Below are 20,262 nucleotides of genomic sequence, written 5' to 3' on the forward strand. Positions count from 1 at the left end.
ACATGGTCAAACCACCTAACCTGCACATCTTTGTACTGTGGTTTCAGATTCCAGCATCTGCAGTAATTTGCTGATACCCTCGCCTGTGTGTTTTCATTGCTTGTCTCTGAGTGCGAGCCCCTCTACTATCTGTGTTTGTGGCACTATGCCGGTTTCCTTCAGTGATTGATTGTTTTAATCAGTACAACATGAACATCGAAGGGAGTGACCTGGGTGCTTTGAAAGGTTTCTCTGAAAGATTTAGAAAATGCATTGTAAATAACAAGATGCAGAGTGGCAAATCAGTAGTTTAAGCGAAAATAAAACCGTGACTCAAGTCAATCCTCATAATCCACCAGCACCTCCGTCACAAGGGGGTATGAGGCCCATGTCCCAAAGAGTTTATTTCCCCCATCTTGCTACTGATCCCAAATAACATGTTCAATTTAAACCGTGCATCTTTGAAGCACTATTACTTAAATGTTTCAATAAATTACATTACCGTGGGTTTCTTCAGTGTGTTCGCCCGGTACTTAAATGCAGAGGTTTAATTACTTAATTCTGAATATACTTTACATTCTTTGTTCTTTATCTGTTCCCCAGTGTGTGATGCAAGCCAAAAATTTACTTTGCAAAGTGAGTTGACGCTTTAATTCTGTGACACACAATTCCGTTTATCTCTGTGACAGGTTTATCTTATTTTAATGATTGGAATGCCATGGATTCCTTGTATTCGAAATCAACCTCTCTGTATTCCTTGGAGCTGGTTTTAACATTGTTATCACTGATGCTGGATTTAATTATTTTTTTAAACAAAGTATGGAGGAAATCGGCATTTGCGGGAAAACAACGTTGTGTGGTTTTTAAATAGCTCGTGACGTGACTTGATAGAAGGAGGAATCAGTGCTTTTGGAGTTAAGTTCCACAGAAGAATGTTCTCCGAGCTGCTGCAGCATGTTTCTGATGATGAATTGTGACATTATCTCATCCGTAAACTTGTCACCGCTGCCAGGGGCCATATGTGACATATACGACAGCCAGCAGCCTAAACATTACACACACAATGTTAATGCAAACACAAGTGGAGCATGTGCACTCAATGATTGCTTGTGAAATAGCTTCTGAATAAAGATACTGCTGCACAGTTTACTGTATTTATATTTCTGTGTGTTCTACATTTTAATGATATAATGACTGTTATAAACAGAACGTGCAGAACTGCGAGACAGCGATATCCCAAATGCAAGATTGGGAACAATCTGCTGCCCTGGGAGACATTGAATAAAAGCGACCAAGCAATGACCATTTTGTTTAAAATGCGCAGCAATGTAAGCTGCTTACAGCAGACTCGTCTGCTGTCCAGTGTAACTGGACAAATCCGGTCCCTTTGATCTCCATTTACTTTTTTTTTTAAATGATGAAGGGACAGATTGCAGTTAGTCTGAGAAATTCTGCTTGGCGTTTGCATGTCAATTGGTCACAGTCACGCATGGCTTTCTCTCTGGGTGGCTCGACTGAAATGAGATATTTCTGTTAATTTGGTGCCCCTGGAGAGTATAAAGAAGCAGCAGTCTCCCTGATAAATATACACGTGCCTTCCTGTGTTTAGGCACTGCCTCTCCAGGATAACCCTGGGACATCGCTGATACTGCATGACCTCAGGCGTGGAGTTGGTTGGGCCAGTGCAGGACCTCGCTTACTGGGGTCACAACACAGGAGGCAGTGGTACAACAGGAGGAGGAGGAGGGATGGGTGTAGGGGCTGGGCCGGAGCCAGCAGGTGAATTGCCAGACAAGCTAATATACCCAACGCCTGCAATATGTGACCCTTGAAGGGGGACACAGACTACCTAGTTTATCCAATTCTCGAGGCAGTTCATACCAGCTCTTCGTGAAATGCAGAACCAGTTCCCACGTTTTGGAGCATTTTTAATGCATTGTGATTGCTTGACTAGCTGCTTTTCCTCCTAGTTCCCTTCTCTCATCTCTTTGACCCACAGACTTATTAATAGTTCCTCAAGCAGCAGCTCCCCGTATATGGAATGGACTCCTAAATGGAGGTTTATAAAAATCCCTGGGATTGTTTTAAGAGCTAATTGGAGCTGCCAAGAGGGTCTATAGAGCATTTCCTGATTATAAACTATGATGGGCCAGATGTCTCATTCCCTCCTGGAGTTATCTTCTGAATTTCTTGACTCCACATTCCGATGCAATTCACTTGCCTCTGTGCAGCCTGAAGTACAGGCCACTGGCCTATTCCATAAATGTTCCAAAAATAATACTCAGCAGCTCACTGACAATGGTTTTAGTCTTTTTCCATTCACACCTCTCCCTGTGTTGCACTATATTCGCGCCCCCCCCCCCCCCCCCCCCCCCCCCCCAAGTGTTTCACTATGTGCTTCTTGAATTATACTCTAGAAATGTTTTCTTGAGTTCAAGATCTTGGGAATTAAACAAAAAATGCTCGCCGTCACGTTTCAATTTATTTGTTAAATTGCATGTCTTTGCACGGACTTGCTGACTTTCAGAAAGCAGGGGAATAAAGATTTCTCCAACCAATTCAGTGGGCGACAATCCAGAGGTGGACAGCATGCTGCCCGGGGACTACATGCGGCCCATCTGGGTTCTGAGTGTGGCCCAGGAGACATTTTGTTGACCATTGCCCACGCGCAGGTTTTCCACGTTCCACTGATTTCCACCCCCGTACTTTTTAATCCTACCGCTATGACTGAAGTGATCCCCACGTAAAGCGAGGGCAAGCGAAGTGAGGTGCGTGTTGATTGCTCACAACGTTGACCGTGAGAGCCGAGCGCTCCCTCCGTGTCCAAAGTGTAAATATTTATTTTGTTTCTACCCGCTGAAGTTGATGAGAGTTCTATTAATGTATGATTGACTAAGCGTTTTCTATAAGTCGTTATGAAATAGTCAGCGTTTATCAAATGTATTCAATCTAATTCATGGGTCATGGTTAGAGAACAAGCCCGATTTCAATCTCCCATTGAGTGATCAAGGAGAGCTGCTCAGTGGCCCACTCACCAGCCTAGGTTGCCCAGCACTGCTATAAACTGCTGAAATGTTCCATTAAACAGCAATTGGATGAATGAACACTGTAAATGTACCATAGTTACAAACTTAGCTATACCTTCATGGAGGATAGAACCATTGTGCCTGCTCTGCTACAGGAGGAGATGGAGGAATACTGGTGATGACACTGGACTAGTAATCTAGACGCCCAGGCTAATGCTCTGGGTTCACGGGTTCAAATCCAACCACGGCGGAATTTAAACTCCATTAATAAAATCCGGAATTGAAAACTGGCCTCCGTAATGGTATCTCAGATTGTCGTGAAAACCCATCTGGTTCACTGATGTCCTTTAGAGAGGGAAATGTGCCGTCCTTACCCGGTCTGGCCCACATGCGACTCCAGACCCACAGCAGTGTGGTTGACCCTTACCTGCCCCCTGAAATGGCCGAGCGAGACACTCGAGGGGGCAGTGAACGGTTCAGTGAAGCCCTGTAAAAGAATTAAGAAAAATAACTACACTGTAATTAACATCTGGCCTGTTTTTTTCTTCTCTCGTGACTTCAAACAGACCACCTCAAGGCAACCTGAGAAATGCTATTTTCACAGTAACTTCATTGCAGTTTTAAAGTAAGCCTACTTTTGTGACACTAATAAAGATTATCATTACCCAATATTTGACAAACAAAAGAAATATATTGTTTAAAAATCTGGGTGTCATCTTTGGCTTCCTTCATTTCTGTGGACGAACTTGGTTTTTAACCCCACGTGTGCCTTGATGAGCCACAATTTGGCACAGAAGCAAAAAAAAAAAACGACTTGATTTTTACTATCTGCGAACTGGTTAAACCTAGTAGGATTCAGGGCCAGGCACCAAAATGGCTCAACACTGCGACCAGCTGGCAGGATCCACCGCTGTGCCGGTGAAAATATTTAATTTTCCTGCTTTCACCACTTGCCCCTCAATCTTTTTCTACTCCTCCCTCCTCTGTCCTCGCATCCTCCCACAGCCCCCGTCCCTCCAGCCTACCCGCTGTTTCTCACCCAATTTACTACTTATCAGTCCTGAGGTTCTTTTTACCTAGTTACGGGGGTAATGACACTGGTTTCCTCATTCAGACAACCAGAGTAATGCTGTGGGGACATTGTTCCAAATTCCGCCTGGGCAACGGGTGGAATTTCAATTCAATTCATGAATCAAACCTGGATTTCAAAGCCAGTCTGACCATTGTTGATTATGCTTTGAAAACCCATGTGATTTACAAATGTCTCCTAAGGCCTCACCTGTTACACGCGGCTCCAGACGCACAACAATGTGGTTGATTCTTAATTCCCTCTGAATGGCCCAGCAAGCCACTCCGTTGTAGCAAGACACGACAGAGTCGAAAAGGAATTAAACTGGATGGACCGAGACACGAAAACGATATCGCTGTTCCTTCACTGTCATTGGATCAAAATCCTGGAATTCTCTTCCTAACAGCACTCGGGGTGTACCTACCCCGCATGGACTGCAGCAGTTCAAGAAGATGGTTTCCCCACCACCAGCACGAGGACAAGTAAGGGTGGGCAACAAACGGTGGCTTTGCCGCCTATGCCCACATCCTGCGAAGGCGTGAATTAAAAAATGAATAAATCAACGCAATGTGTTGTTGAACACTTTCCTCTCACACCGCTGGGGCAAAGCAAATAAGTTGCGAAAACTCCAATAGCAGCAATGCTCCTCTGTGGGTCAGGAAAGGAGGTGGGCTGACTGCTGGCACAGTTTAGACATGTATCATCATTTCCACGTGCCAGGTGCTATCATTATATTGCATGGCTGAAAGCTGCATTGATGGTGAAGTTAAATTCAGGTGTACGTTTTGGCATTCAGCACATTAACTATTGCGCACTGGACTTCCGGTGGCTGCCATGGAATCGGTGATCTCGCAGCTCCGGCTCGAAGGCGTTGGTTTGGCATTTTTCACCCGTGTATTGGGCAGAAACGTGGAGCAGAGAGTGTAAGGGAAGACATTCTCCCCTTGATTGGCACGTCTACTGGCTATCAGACCCGGCAGAAGACGGTGAAAGTCCTGGCTAAGGAGTTGGAGGAGACCCAACATGGCGCAGCACCAATTCTGTAAATGGTGGAGGGTCGGCGGCGGTGGGAAAGCCTCAAACGGATCAATTGATGAGCTTCATAAAGGAGGAATTTCACCAGCAAAGGAAGGAGACGCCGAGTGACTGGGCGAAGGCGATTGATGGGGCAGTGCATCTCTTTGCCGGTCTCTGGATCGAGTGGAGAAGTGCCTCAAAGTGGGAAGGGTGAGTATCCGGGAGGTGGAAAAGGTGGTGTCCGACCAGAGAGACCGGATTGTGCCTTTGGAGGCAGAGGTGGGAATGCTGGGCGATCTATGCAAGTCGCTGTGGTCGAAGGTGGAGGAGCAGGAGAACAGGTCTGGACGTTATAACATGTGGATTGGGGCTCTGCTGGAGGGAGTGGAGGTCACGAGCGCCACAAAGTACGTTTCGAGGATGTTGGGCAGGTTGGTGGAGGAGAATGTAATGGACAAAGCCCCAGAGGGGGACCAGGCTCATAGGTTCTTGAGGCAGGTGCTGGTAGGGGCGGAATATGCGTGAATTGTGATTTTGGAGCATGTGCCACATTGGCTGGATGTGAGGTTTAATCCAGGGCAGATGCAGAGGCCGGGGTGAAGGTTAGATTCCGGACTGCTGGTGAAAAGGCGTTTTGTGAGAAGCTGAGAGTGGTGATTAGGAATTATGTGGAGCTTAATCAAAATGGAGAAGTGTCAGCAGCCATGTTTTGGGAAGCTTTAAAGGCGGTGGACCGAGGTGAGATTATTTTGTGTAAGGCCCATAGAGGGAGAAGGAGGAGCGAGGAGCACGGGCGGCTGTTACAGGAGATAGTCGAGATGGATAGGAGATACTCGGCAGCCTCCGTGAAGGAGTTGTTGGTGGGAGAGGATGAGGTTGCAGGGATAATTTGATGGGTTGACAGTGGGCAAGCACGGTAGCACAAGTGGCTAGCACTGTGGCTTCACAGTGCCAGGATCCCGGGTTCAATTCCCCGCTCAGTCACTGTCTGTGTGGAGGCTGCACGTTCTCCCTGTGTCTGCGTGGGTTTCCTCCCACGGCCCAAAGATGTGCAGGTTAGGTGGATTGGCCATGCTAAATTGCCCCTGTGTGTCCAAAAAGGTTAGATGGGGTTATTGGGTTATGGGGATAGGGTGGATGTAAGGGCTTAAGTGGGTCGGTGCAGAATCAATGGGCCAAATGGCCTCCTTCTGCACTGCATGTTCTATGTTTCTATGTTACGGCCATAGGGCAGCTGGGGAGGGCAAGGAGGCTGCAGTATGAGTATGGGGAGAAGGCGAGTCTCATGTTGGCCCACCAATTGCAATGTTAGGCAACGACGAGGGATATTTTGCAGGAAAGGGCAGAGAAGGGGGAGCTGGTGTCAGAGCAGGAAAAGCGAAATGAGGTGTTAGGGGCGTATTATGAGAAGATGTACAAGGCCGAGCTGGGTAGAATGTGGGGGATATAGGATGGTTTCTGGATGGGTTGGCAGTTCCCAGAGCTGCAGGAGGAGAAGAAGCAGGCTTTGGAGGAGCCGTTGGATGGATTGTGTCGGGGAAGGCCCCGGGGCTGGGCGGCTTTCTGGCGGGCTATTAAAGCAGTTTGCGACAGAGTTGGCCACTTGCCTGTTGGGGATGTTTAGTGAGGTGGTGGAGAGCGGGCAGTTTCCAGCAACCTACTGGAATGTGGGTCCTGCAGGCCCATCTGTTTGTTGAACGTGGATGTGAAAGTACTGACGAAGCTGTTGGTGGGTAGGATGGAGGGGTGTGTGCCAGAGGTGGCCTCCGAGGGCCAAGCTGGTTTAGTGAAGGGTAGGCAGCTCTCCAGTAACATCAGGAGGATGTTGAATGTAATTATAACTCCGTCAGGGAGGGGGGCACGGGAGGTTATTGTATCCATGGACACAGAGAAGGCCTTTGACTGGGTAGAGTGGAGGTACCTCTTTGAAATTCTGGGTAGGTTTGGGTTTGGGCTGAAGTTTGTGGCATGGGTGCGTCTTTAGTATGTGCCCCGGTGGCAAATGTGCGCACGAACGAGACAGTTTCAGGGTATTTTGGGCTACATAGGGAAACAAGGCGGGAGTGCCCGCTTTCGCTGTTGTTATTTGCGCTGGCGATTGAGCCCTTGGTGATGGTTCTCCGTGTGTCGGCTGAGTGGGGAGGGTTGTGAGGTAAGGGAGGGGGGAGCATTGGGTGTCGTTGTATGCAGATGACCTGCTGTTGTTTGTGCCGGACCTGCTGGAGGGTACAGGCAGAATTATGGGCCTGCTGGACAGGTTTGGGGCCTTCTCCGGGTATAAGTTGAACATAGGGAAAAGCGAGGTGTTTCCGGTGGGGCAGGGGCCAATTTGCGGGCACTGCAAGGTGGCAAGTATTTTAGGTTTAGGTATTTGGGGATTCAGGTGACTCATAGGTGGACCAAGATGCACAGGTGGAATTTGACAACGTTCGTGGAAGAAGTTAAGGGGTGATCACAAGAGATGGGATACTCTGAACTTGACGTTGGCAGGGAGGGTGCAGGTGGTAAAGATGAATGTGGTGCCAAGGTTCCTGTTTGTCTTTCAGACTCTCCTGATCTTTCTCCCTTAGCCCTTCTTCCAGAGGATGGAGACACTGTTCTGGGAGCTTACATGGGCGGGGAAGGTACTGAGGGTGAAGAGGGCTCTGCTACAGAGACAGAAAGGGGGGTTGATGCTCCCGAACCTGATGTATAATTACTGGGCTGCAAATGTGGAGAAGGTGAGACATTGGTCGGGGGTTTGAGGGGGGGTGGGGGAGGGTAGTGGATCAGGTTGGAGGAGGAATCCTGCAGAGGTTCTAGCTTGAGGGCCCTGATGACGGCCCCGTTGCCGCTTACCCCGGCACGAGGATGAGCATGAACTTGATTCAGTTCAAGGTAGTGCGCAGCGAGCACATGACTCGGGCGAGGACGAATGGGTTCTTCCAGGGGGTGACCGATGGGTGAGAGAGGTGCGGGCGGGGTCTGGCGAAGCATGTTCACATGTTCTGGGGTTTCGAGAAGTTGGAGAGCTTTTGGGAGGCGGCGTTTGGGACGTTATCCAGGATAGTGGGGGCTGAGGTCAGGCCGGATCCGATGGTGGTGATCTTCGAGGTCTCAGAGGAGCCAGAGTTGCTGGAGGGAAAGGGGGCCGATGTTGTGGCCTTCGCCTCTCTGATTGTCGGTGAAAGATCCTGTTGAATTTGAGGTTGGATATGCCGTCGGGGGTGGCGGCCTGGCTGGGGGAGTTGTCTGACTTCCCCCGTCTGGAGAAGATTAAGTTCGAGTGGAGAGGGTCAGAAGAGGATTTTGAGGTGTGGTGGAGACCATTCATGACTGAATTTGAGGAGCTGTTCGTTGCGGGGGGAGAGGGTGATTAAAAAGGGAAAAATCTGCACAAACTGTTAATTATGCTTTGGGCTGTGTATTCTATTGATGCTGTGTATGTTTGGAATAAAATATCTTTTTTTTTAAACTATTGCACATTGTGCCTATGTAATCCAGTAAAGGCATAATTTATAATATCTTCAGTCTCTGTGTTTCAGAAAATTACATTCCACAAGTTTACTTCCTTTGCAATGGGGTGAGCACAGAATATACAGTGTGTGCACAAGCACATGCACGTGGAAAAGTCTCATTTCAGCATCTGTTGAGAAGCATATTTTGTCTGGCAAACCAAACCCCCTTCTTGTAGGTTTGCAGTACAGGTATTTAATACATCAGTGCTAATTTGGGAGGGGAACAAACACACTCAAACCAAAAGATGCTTCAATGTGGGCGATGTGTGTTTTGAGTCTGTTACCAATTCATTGCAGTGAAACAGCCCTCGCCTCTGCTGGCCAATATGTAGCGATCAATATTTCACCCTGACTTTGCATATTTCAAAACGCTTGCTCGGGTCACAACAGAACTTAGAACAATATAAACAACACTGCCGAGTACATTCCGCCATTCAATTTGGATCATGCAAGAGACCAGATTGATTATTTATTGATTTGGCAGAAAGGATAAGAAGCTATGGTTAGTGTGGCATAATTTGGGGCCTCACGGTAGCATGGTGGTTAGCATCAATGCTTCACAGCTCCAGGGTCCCAGGTTCGATTCCCTGCTGGGTCACTGTCTGTGTGGAGTCTGCACGTCCTCCCCGTGTGTGCGTGGGTTTCCTCCGGGTGCTCCGGTTTCCTCTCACAGTCTAAAGATGTGCGGGTTAGGTGGATTGGCCATGCTAAATTGCCCGTAGTGTAAGGTTAATGGGGGGGATTGTTGGGTTACGGGTATACGGGTTACGTGGGTTTAAGTAGGGTGATCATTGCTCGGCACAACATCGAGGGCCGAAGGGCCTGTTCTGTGCTGTACTGTTCTATGTTCTATTAGTCCTTCAATTCCAGATTTCTTCACTTGGTCAGTTTAAGCTGCAATGGATTTATTTATTTATTTTCCGCCACATATTTCTCTAGACTCCTCCATTCGCAAGATAGGCCTCAGTAATGTACGGAGTTTATACGGTATTTTTTGCCACATCTATACATCAAAATCCTGTCCACTGTTGCATTTCTTTCAATGCCCATTTGCAGAGGCTAGTGCATTGGGCAGTTGCGGCAGTATAACGTTGTGAGGTGCTGACTTTGGTGCTGTTCTGAGGACAGCCTGTGCTTGATACCTAATCTCTCTCGCTCCCCCCCCCCCCCCCCTCATGCACCGAGAGTGCTGCATTGACATGAGGACCCGGTTTTGATATTTTCTTTTGCCTTAATCTTTTTACGTCATTTGTGAAATTGAAGTTGGCTTTTGAAACCTGAGACAAGGTATGTAATATCGTTTTCCAATGACCTTTGCGAAATTGAAATTTAGTTTTGAATGGCTTTATGTGCAGCTTATTTTTTTCTTTTCTCTTTCTTCCCCCCCCCCCCCTTTAGAAAATGAAGAAAGAGGCTGTGAGGGTCAACAGAATGAGAAGACTGTGCGAAGCACCTTGACTGCGCTAAGAAACTTCAGAGAATTCCTCCTTTCCAAATACCCGCATGAAAACCGGGAAATCCAAATCCTACCGTGCACGGAACTTGATGCCTACCTAGCTTCATTCTTCGTGGACGCCAGGCAGAAGGATGGCTCGGAGTACGAGCCCAACAGTTTGGCCAACTATCAGTGTGGACTTGAAAGGTACTTAAAGGAATACAAATATGGGTTCAGTATAACGAGGGATAAAGAATTCAGGCGCTCCCAAGAAGCACTGAAGCAAAAGCAGCTTGACCTGCGAGGCAAAGGGAAAGGGAACAAACCTCACAAATCCATGAAGCTCACCTTTGCCGACGAGCTCATCTTGCGTAAACGCGGCCTCCTGAGCCGGTACAACCCCGAGGGGCTGCTCAACCTGGTGTGGCTGAACAACACTAAAGCGTTCGGCCACTGTGCCGGGTTCCACAGCTCCACGCTGAAATGGGGGGACATCAGATTGCACGTAACCGAGACAGGCTTGGAGTACCTGGAGTGGGAAATCATAGACAACTCTGACGGACAAGGCAAGAGCCGCAGAGCAGGAACGGAGTGCAGAATTTACGCCACGCCGCATTCTCCACAGACGTGCCCGGTACAGGACTACAAGGAGTACGCACAAAGACGCCCTCCGGCTATGCGTTACGAAGATGCCCCGTTTTACCTGTCCATCAAGCCAGTCTGCAACCTGGCCGCACTTTACTGGTACAACAGCCAATCCCTCGGGAAGAATAAGCTTTCAAAGATGGTTAAAACCATGTGCGAAAAGGGGAATATTCCTGGGAGGAAGACAAACTTTAGTGTTTACCAGAGCTGCAGTTCTCTGTCTGAGGCGCAAAGCAACCAGCTGGTGCTAATATGTAACAATCTGAGCCAGCAGGCTGCCCAGTCAATGTCAGGGCTCAACAATACAGGGAACTTCATCATCTCTGGCTCCTTTGACTCTTCCTCGGATACGGCCTGACTGAGATGTACTTTGGGTTTCTTTTTAAGTTTTTCTCTGTATTTTCTCACACTTTTATACAAGTCACTCTAATTATTTCTACGCCGCCGATAGTTGAAGTTTTTAAAAGCAGCGTGTGAAAGGGTTCTTGGTCTGAATTATGTCTCGAGAGCAGGCACATTATAATTTCAGTGATCCAATGTACAAGTTCATGATGATTCTGTGACACACACACACTCTTTTTAAAAAGAAAAGTATCCAGATTTCATTCCAGGATGCCTTTTTTTTCAAACTAATCTGTAGCTATCATAAATCAAGACGTAGGCCTGAATTCTCCGGCCTTTGAGATTCTCTTTTCCTGCTGGCAGCCCCCCCCCCCCCCCCCCCCCGCACGTGGGTTTCCCGACAGCGTGGGGGGGGGTCTTCAATGGGAAACCCCATTGACAGGCGGCAGGAGGACAGAATCCCGTCGCCAACGCACTTCGCGCTGCCGGGAAACACACGGCTGGGGGAACTGGAGAATCCCGCCCCCAAGTTGTTGAAATTCCAGAATTCTGGAAGTTGTGTTTTAAAACCCTGATTCTATCTCTAAATCTCTCCCTGTGACTACCATTTTTCCATGTCGCTTTTCAAAACGTGCACAACCTTTATCATTCGCTTTCTGTCGCAAACTGACTCTCAGAAGTTTAGCACAAAGAGTCAAGAGAAGTCACAGCATTTTGCTCGTATTGGTAAATTCCTGAGTAGGTAAGATATTTTGGACAGAGCTGCCCTGAATCCCAAAAATGTGGGAAGCCTCTTTTTACAGCTGCAGTATTAACCCTTCCATCCAGTATTAATTGTATTTCCCCCCCTCAGTATCATTGTTTTTTTTTAGCACCGTTCCAACCACCACAAGACCACCACTTTGCATCCTACAATTGCAGACAAATGGCATTTACCCCCTTGCTGCCCCAGTCCCTCATCCGTGTGTGAATTCAGTGTGTTTAAGCAGCTTGTTTCCTTTGCTGAGCCAAAGTTTATTTTTAAATGGAGGGTGATTAGCTGGCTCTTAGATCTTCCTAGGAACTGTACTCCCACTTTCTTTAACAGTTCGAAAACAATTTAGCGAGAAGGCGATCAGCTTTAGGATTTATTTTTAAAATAGTTATGATCTGCAGCTACACTTCAATGTGTTTGGAGTTTGAGGAGCTGCTGTCTGGGGAGGGGGTGGGACCTGTATGATTCATGTTGCGCCCTGCTGAGCAGACCAGTGATCCGCTCCTGATTACTTTGAATGGAAAACACTGATCAAGGTCTGCTATCGGGCAAAATAGGTTAACCTTGGTAATCCCGGAATGGTATCGGGCTGGTGTCTCATTCTTCTGGTCGTACGATAGTTGTACAGTACTTTGTGACTAAAACCTTACAAAATAATCTTCTGGTTACTGAGCATGGTCGTCTTGATACTAAGCAAGAAATTCAGTGTCCTGGTTAACTCATTATGTTGCAAATGCACAGTTTCTTGTCCGTACATGATGCATCTCATTTACACCCTGTGTATACCTGACGTTGCTTGTGATATTCTACTAGTAATTTGAATTTGTGTTCTAAAAGTGACTATTATTGGTGTTACAGATTTTATACATCATATTTATTTTATTTCTTTTTAGATGACTGTTTGTAATTAGAATATTTGTATATGGCTGCTCGTACCAAGTACCGATTGTTGTTGGAACCCCCTTTTCTTTTGTTTTGCAAAGTGCATACGCTAAGTCTGGTGTGATGGATGGTGGATTCACACCAAGGACGGATTGCAGCTCCGTATAGCCCTTCTGTCTTAACGGTCTCGTTCCACAAAACTCAAATGAAGTCGATTTCTGTGCAGGACACTCTGTAACTTCCTCTAGCGCGTTCTGGAGCCACGAGTGTGTGTGTGTGCGCGCGCGCCTGTGTGTGTGTGTGTGCGCGCCTGTGTGTGTGTGTGCGCGCGCGCCTGTGTGTGTGTGCATGTGCGAGTGTGTTAATGTAAATAAATTGGGCCCAATTTGCCAGCTTGTTCCCCGTTAAAATAACGAACAGTTCTAAAACTGGTGGAAGGAAAGATTTATATAAAAAAAAATGTGCCTACAAGTGCATGCGCCTCGAAATGAATGGTTAAAAGGTTTTACTTTAAAAAAAAATAAGTTAAATCTAAGTTTGTCAAACTGAACTATTTGGTTAGTATTCAAACAAGAGTTTATTGCTTTAACAATATGCAAAGATATATTAACAAGGAGACTGTTAGGTACTACTTTTTTAATCAAATGCTAATATATAGAAATTAGTGCGATCGGCTAATTTAACCCGTTGAGCAGCCGTGCACCGAGATTTTAATCAAATCAGGAGTATTATGAATCAGGAGTATTACGAATGTGTGCAAAATTGCAATGCACTCCCTTCTCAATGATTGTACAGACATGTTCTGCCGACATCAAAATGGTATTTTTTCATTGCTCAAAGGGTTAAAGTATCCTCGTGTTTTGGTTTGAGCCGCGAGATGGGAGTATTGTATGGCTCTAGATTTCAACCGAGGTTGGAAACTCTTTAGAATACTGTGAAACATTAAAATCACTGCCTAAAGTGTGTAGTTGACAGAAATTATTATTCAATGTAGTTTTGTGTTTTTTTGTCTAAGTTTTATTAAAATACAGTGTTTTTAGGAACTGCCTTTTCAAACTGGCCTTTATAAACTCGATGTTCTTTTAATGGGTGTTACGTTGTTGAACTGTCTCTGTTTTGGTTTACTCCCTGCCCCGGGGTACAGTTTCGGACTGTGACACTTGCCTTCCCCCTCAGATAGCCCAAGGCAGACCAGTGGAGGGCTACGGGGATAGAGTGGGGCAATTGGTTTCTGCTTCACTTTAGTCCGCAGCAGAGACTAATATCCACATTCCACGTGGATAGCGTGAGCGAAACCAGGCGTGAGCTGCTGAGGTGGTCATCATGATAGCTTTTCAAGGGAAACATTAGGACTGGTTGGATTGTTCTACAGAGAGCTAGCATGGACTTGACGGACCAAATGGCCTCCGTCTTTGCAATAATGACTTTATGAGAATGTATTTTTCACGGTGTCAAGAAGTTGTCATATTCTGTTGCTGTCTCCGAGTGCTGCATTGCAAGACCAGCAGCTTATATTTATATGGCACGTCGCAAAAGGTCCCACGGTGCTTTACAAGAACCATTATCAAATAAGATTTGACATTGAGTCACAAAGGGAGATGTTAGGACTGGTGACCAAAAGCCTGGCCAAAGGTCCCACGGTATAGGAATCGTCTTAAAGGAGCAGGGAAGGGTAGGGAGGATGGAGGGTGGAATTGAGTAATATCTTCCCGAACCTTCTTACCCGGTATACCCTTATAGTGGTATCCATCTAGGCTTGAAAGCATGAAACCTCTATTTTATTAATGAATTAAAACTCTTGGACCCACTGCCCTATTAAAGGCGTAGCGCCACTTCTCTGTCTTGGGCATTAGGCCACCTTTGTGCCTGCAATATTCACATTGAAAGGATTTTTTTTGTCATCCTCAGCTGGGAAGGGGTGAAAGTAGGTCGACCATAATCCGATTCTATTCTTTTTATGATCGCTAGTGTTTAATTTTTAGCCAAGTTAAATTAGACTGTGATTAAGATCATTTTATTCACCACTTTACTACTAATTGTTACACCACATCCAAAATGTGTACACTCTGCACTCTGAGCATTGATTTAATTAGGTGTACCGTATAAAAATAATCAACTTACACCTTCCGATTAAGGGAAACTCAAGTTTTTATTTGCAACGCTCATGTACTTTGGCTTTGAGCGGCGCCCGGGCATCTCTGCTTTCTCTTATTTTCGAAGGAAGATTATCATTCATTTTGTTGGAAAGAGAGACATGTTGTCAAAACTTTCCTCCTTGTACTTATCAGGACAAGCACAAGAATGCCAAATTTCAAACGATCACAACAATTTATATGACAGGAAGAAGGCGCTGATTGGTCGGCAATTTGATTCTAGCCGGAGGGAATGTTACGGAGTACAAATTGTTGTGATAGTTTAAAATTTGCCATTCTTGTCAGCGACATGTCTCTCTCTTCACCAGTATTTAAAAAGCTAAATAATTTGTTTTATTTTCCCCCCGAACACCTAAATTCTAAACGGTATTCTGTCAAAATGAAAATGTTGCTGTCATGCCAAAAAAAAACATGCAAATCTCTATGCATTTTGTAATCAAGTCATACTGTTGCAGTGCAGACTAACTGAGCATGTTTTGTGGGCGCTCTTATTTACATAAATTGTCCATTTTTTTGTTTTGTTTTTGGAAATGTTAACATTTGCTGCTAATAATCAGTTACTGATTTTGAAGAGCCTTTGTATACATTTAGGCTCCACCCACCAATCAATTCTTTCATTGGCCGTGTCTGACTTGGTACAAAAAGAGAAAGATGCGGAGATGCCGGATTGGACTGGGGTGGGCACAGTTAAGAAGTCTCACAACATCAGGTTAAACCAACAGGTTTATTTGAAATCACAAGTTTTCGGAGCGCCGCTCCCTCCCATCAGGTGAAGTCTAAAAAGAGAGAGACCGGGGCAAACGGTTTTCAATTGCTGGCTTTCTTCTGTTTCTGGTTGAAGACCATCATGTTGCCCGTGTGATGGGAAGGGGTTGACCGGGTGGTATACTTCAGCGACATCCGTATTCCGAGTCTCTGTTTCTGCCCCACCCTCTCTTCCCACCTGCCAAACCTTTTCGACCTGATCAAAGTTTCTGAATGGCGTGTAGCCCTTCCTAATTCTGGTGCCCCCCCCCCCCTTAAGCAAGTTGATTTTTATTTTCGCGTGAGCAATGTCACTTCTTGAAGATGATGTACCGTATTATCCAGCTCCTTCAGTATTATGCATTCAGAGGCTGGGGGGGTGGGCAAAGTGTTCAAGAAAGGGGGGGTGGGGGAGCGTCATTTGGTCCTATACCATGCCACATGATTGAATTGATTGGTAGGCACAAATCTTTGATGTTTATTGCAAGCAAATGAAGAGTTTTAAAGAAAATGAGAGAGAAAAATAGACAAAAAAACCCACTTACAACTAATCTGTTTTTAAAGTTGTTAATAATTGTCTCTTTGATTGCTGCATGCTATTTCAGCGTTTCCTCTGTGTATGTAGAAACTGAACTAGTTGCCAGATAATAAATGAATAAACCATGCTGTGTTCTCCACTTGGCCAGTCTTTTTTAGTTTATTTTAACGTTGTGCCTTTGGGCTAGAATTCATGCAGCTGAAAATTGCCAAGACACCTCCTGTCCTGGTGTCATGTCACCAGAAATATGTCATTGAAGGTAACAAAATACGCATTTTGATTGTGGCGTGTTTCAAGGATCGTCAATGAATAAAATGGATGTTCTGTTTTACAGAAATAATGTCCTTCATTTTGTAATCGCATATATTTATGAACTGTCTTATGGTTATTTCTCATCAGCAATACTTAACTCCTCTGATTACTGTTCTGTAAAGGTGTGATTCCTTGGTACCATGCTGTGCATTATTTCTATTCGCAAAGGTGGGTGGGGGACCAATTTTTCTTCGCCTTCATATTTTTAAATCAAACTATGGGATTTCAGAAGGGCCCATTCAAAGCAGTATGCAACCAATGGAATGTAACTGTTGTCCCTGTTGCAATATAGGAAGTACAGCAACCAATTTGTACATGGTAAGATCCCACAAACAACAATGTGGTCATGACCAGACAATTGAGTGACGTTGGTTGTGGAATGCATTTTGATCGTGACACTGGGAGAGCTCCTCACTCTTCTGGGAGTGCCGTGTAATCTTCTATGTTCACTTGAGATGCAGACGGAGCCTCGCATGGACATCACATCTGAAGGACAGTGCAGCACTCCCTCAGTACTGCATTTATGTCCCAGCCTAGATTATATGTGGTTGGGTGTTGGCCCTTCTTGATCAGTGTAGCATTTTGACAAAACAGGCTGGTTTGCAGGGCACTCGCAGTTAAGGGCCAGGAGTCCTATCAGCCAGACTGGATAAGGAAGGATGCCACGTTTCCTTCCCAAAGCATCTGAGGAGCTCTCGGACATTACCTCAAGAGTTCCTCAGGGTAGTGTCCTAGGCCCAACCATCTTCAGCTGTTTCATCAATTACCTTCCGTCCGTCATAATGTCCGAAGTGGGGATGTTTGCAGATGACTGCATGATGTTCAGCACCACAGGAATCGAGCAACCGATCGTTCCGCGACCCTCCTGACACCCACCCAGCGGGTTGAGACCTGCACTTTGAAAAACCCTGATCTAAAGTATGTTTCATTTTTATCAAAAAATTGTAAGATTAGCAAAAATGGAACTATAATTTTAAACAGCAATCACTTCAACAGAGCAGTATAAAGATGATTTCTTGATGTATAGGTTTGTCAATTTTGCCAACACAAAGCCCATGTGTGTTATATGCAGGGAATTACTGGCAAATGAGAGGAGAAGTTTTAGATTTTGAAAGAAAAGTGGTGGGTGAAAAATTCCTTTTGCAGTTGAGACCCCAGAGTCAGTTATTAACTTACAAATGACTTCAAATTAAAAGATTACACTGCTATTACCTGGCCTGTGATAGCACTTTAAGAACACATCAAAAGCCCAAGAGCCTCAGGATTCATAGCCTTTGGCATGCTCTTATGGCCACAGTATTTATATGGCTAGTCTAGTTCAGCCTCTGGTCAATAGTAAGTGATTGTATTTGATCTGTACTGTCCATTATAAATGATTATACCTGTGCTTTAGTCCATATATCCCTAGCTTTTACCAGTATATCACACTTGGCATGGGTGTGTGGTATATAGTATCACATTTATGTGAACATAGTTGGGGCAATTTGCTGGTAAAGAACTTAATGGTGTTTGACATTAATGGTTCCTGTTTAATATCAAAGTTCCTGTATTTATAAACCCTATTTGTGATATTATGGATAGTTTCAAAGCAGCATTTGCCTTGATTATCAAGGTCCCTTGGATTATTAGATGACATAACTGGAAGGTTACAAGCGCTGCCCCTGCTGTGTGGAATGCACTTTTACATTTTCTCCTCTGAGACAACACACAGCCGTATTGTGACAAATAACTCAACAATTTGCAATGGCCTTATGTCAGGTGGTGGGGGCTTGTCAGGTCAGCTTGACGGGGAGGGTGGGGGAGGGTTAATTGGATGGTCAGAGGGCAGTTGGGGGAGGGTGGGTGGTGGTCAGTGGGTTAATTAGGGCAGTTCGGTAGCACAGTGGCTAGCACAGTTGCTTCACAGTTCCAGGGACCCAGGTTCGATTCCCGGCTGGGTGACTGTCTGTGCGGAGTCTGCACGTTCTCCCCGTGTGTGCGTGGGTTTCCTCCGGGTGCTCCGGTTTCCTCTCACAAGTCCCGAAAGACGGGCTTGTTAGGTGAATTGGACATTCTGAATTCTCCCTCTGTGTACCCGAACAGGTGCTGGAATGTGGCGACTAGGGGATTTTCACAGTAACTTAATTGCAGTGTTAATGTGAGCCTACTTGTGACAAAAATTATGTTCGATGGACAGATTTGAGACTAAATCCTGACTCCTGGTAACCACATCAACTGACACCCCCCTCCCTGATCCCTCCAGCTCCCACCCGACCCAATTTGATTATAGAATTTCATAGAATTTACAGTGCAGAAGGAAGCCCAAGTCTGCACCGGCCCTTACAACGAGCACCCTACTGAAGCCCATGTATCTACTCTATCCCCGAGCCGGGAATCGAACCTGGGACTCTGGCGCTGTGAAGCAACAATGCCAATGACTGTGCTACTGTGCTGCCCTGCATCTCCTGGGTAACAAGCCATTCAGGCCACAAAGTTAGAACTTTGCGACGAATCCACACCTAACTCAGAGTTGGAGACTTTTTAAGAGGGTCCCAGGGAATTGTTCATTGGAAATTCAAGCTTCCAAGGCAATTCCCACAGGGCCAGTGCACATATGTGGCCCCAAACCTGGGGGTACATCGCCCCAAACTTGGGGGTACATCACCCCAAACTTGGGGGTACATCACCAATGTAGCTGAGGCCATCTGGGCCATGATGTCTTGTCTCACTATTTATTGTCAGACTTCATTCTTGTTCCGACATTTGAGAGGGAATACTGCAATGATCTGTTCTGAATAACTCTAGTATCATAGTTGCACGATTTTCTTTTGGTGACTGGCCATGCCTATTTTTTTCCTATTACCGAGCCCACTACTCCGTATGACCATCCTGGAATAGCAGTATTGATTTTTAAGGCCAGTTTGGCTCCAGAGTTCTCATTCTTAACATAGCAGCTTCAGTCTTATTACATTCCCTCCCTAACCACCTCCATTCTGAAGGAGTGACAGGCAACTTAATTAATTGAAATTTTTGTTTATCGTGGAAACTTCGAGGGAGTTTTATTGGCTGTCTTGTTGCAAAATATTGTCAATTTATGAAAGCGCTTTGGGGGCATTTTTTTTACATTGGCACAGAATAAATGCTTCTGTTGTGGAGACATGTATTTTGTCATTGCTATTTCCAGCCACAAAAGCTAGGAATGAAACCACAGAGAACCCAGACGAAGAACTGCATGACTCTGGAGGACTGAAGAGCGTTGAAAAGTATTCCTCTTTGAATGCAGGTGTCTTTGTCTTGCCGAGTCTGTGCTTTAATGCCAGGGAACTCTCTCTGCGGAAACCTGCTGGAGTGCATGGCTGCTGGTTGAACCTGACCGTGACACTTTATTAAAAAAAAATTACGGGTGTTGAGACTCAAAGTTACTGCGGCGACGCACAATTTGATGTACCATCAATTGGACGCGAGACACGATAAAGGTCCAAACTTAAGCTTTAATCAGCTAGATGTTAGCCCGGTGGTCGACTACAGTGAAAGGCCGACCGCCGAGACCTCTGGGTACTTATACCCCGCCTTGGAGGCGGGGTCTACTTGCCTCTCGACCAATTGGTGAGCAGTCACGTGACTAGTCTCAGCCAATCAGCCGAGAGGCACATGACCAGTCAGAGCCAATGGGAAACCGGTGCTCTGCACCAATGGCAGCGCTCCTAGTCATACCACCACACAGTTTAACTACAAAAGCTTGTTTCTTTTCTTAAATCCCCCCCCCCCCAAAGCACTTTGCCATCATTTTTAAAGGACTCCTTTGTGGAACAGTGTGTTCCTTAATCTGCTCAGACTCCCCCTAGTGTGCAAACACAATCCTTCGTTCCCCAGAGCATTGCAGCTCTGCA

General features: G+C 45.8%; 2 protein-coding genes across 4 annotated transcripts in view; both read left to right on the forward strand.

The window, feature by feature from the left end:
* LOC119970125 (uncharacterized protein KIAA1958) overlaps window positions 1-20,262 on the forward strand; it is a 99,413-nt gene that overhangs the window by 67,353 nt on the left and 11,798 nt on the right. For 2 of the 3 annotated variants that reach the window (XM_038804184.1, XM_038804185.1), the window contains exon 3: window positions 9,987-11,374. The exons of the other annotated variant lie outside the window; for it this stretch is intronic. In XM_038804184.1, the coding sequence (XP_038660112.1) occupies window positions 9,987-11,026 (1,040 nt within the window). In that variant the 3' untranslated portion in view covers window positions 11,027-11,374. Of the gene's footprint in view, window positions 1-9,986; window positions 11,375-20,262 lie in introns of those variants that run through there. 3 annotated transcript variants of the gene reach the window in all.
* The window catches only part of snx30 (sorting nexin family member 30), a 216,699-nt gene that overhangs the window by 28,761 nt on the left and 167,676 nt on the right, over window positions 1-20,262 (forward strand). The gene's annotated exons all lie outside the window — the stretch shown is intronic.

This window comes from Scyliorhinus canicula, chromosome 8, assembly GCF_902713615.1.
Source record: "Scyliorhinus canicula chromosome 8, sScyCan1.1, whole genome shotgun sequence".
Taxonomy (NCBI): domain Eukaryota; kingdom Metazoa; phylum Chordata; class Chondrichthyes; order Carcharhiniformes; family Scyliorhinidae; genus Scyliorhinus; species Scyliorhinus canicula.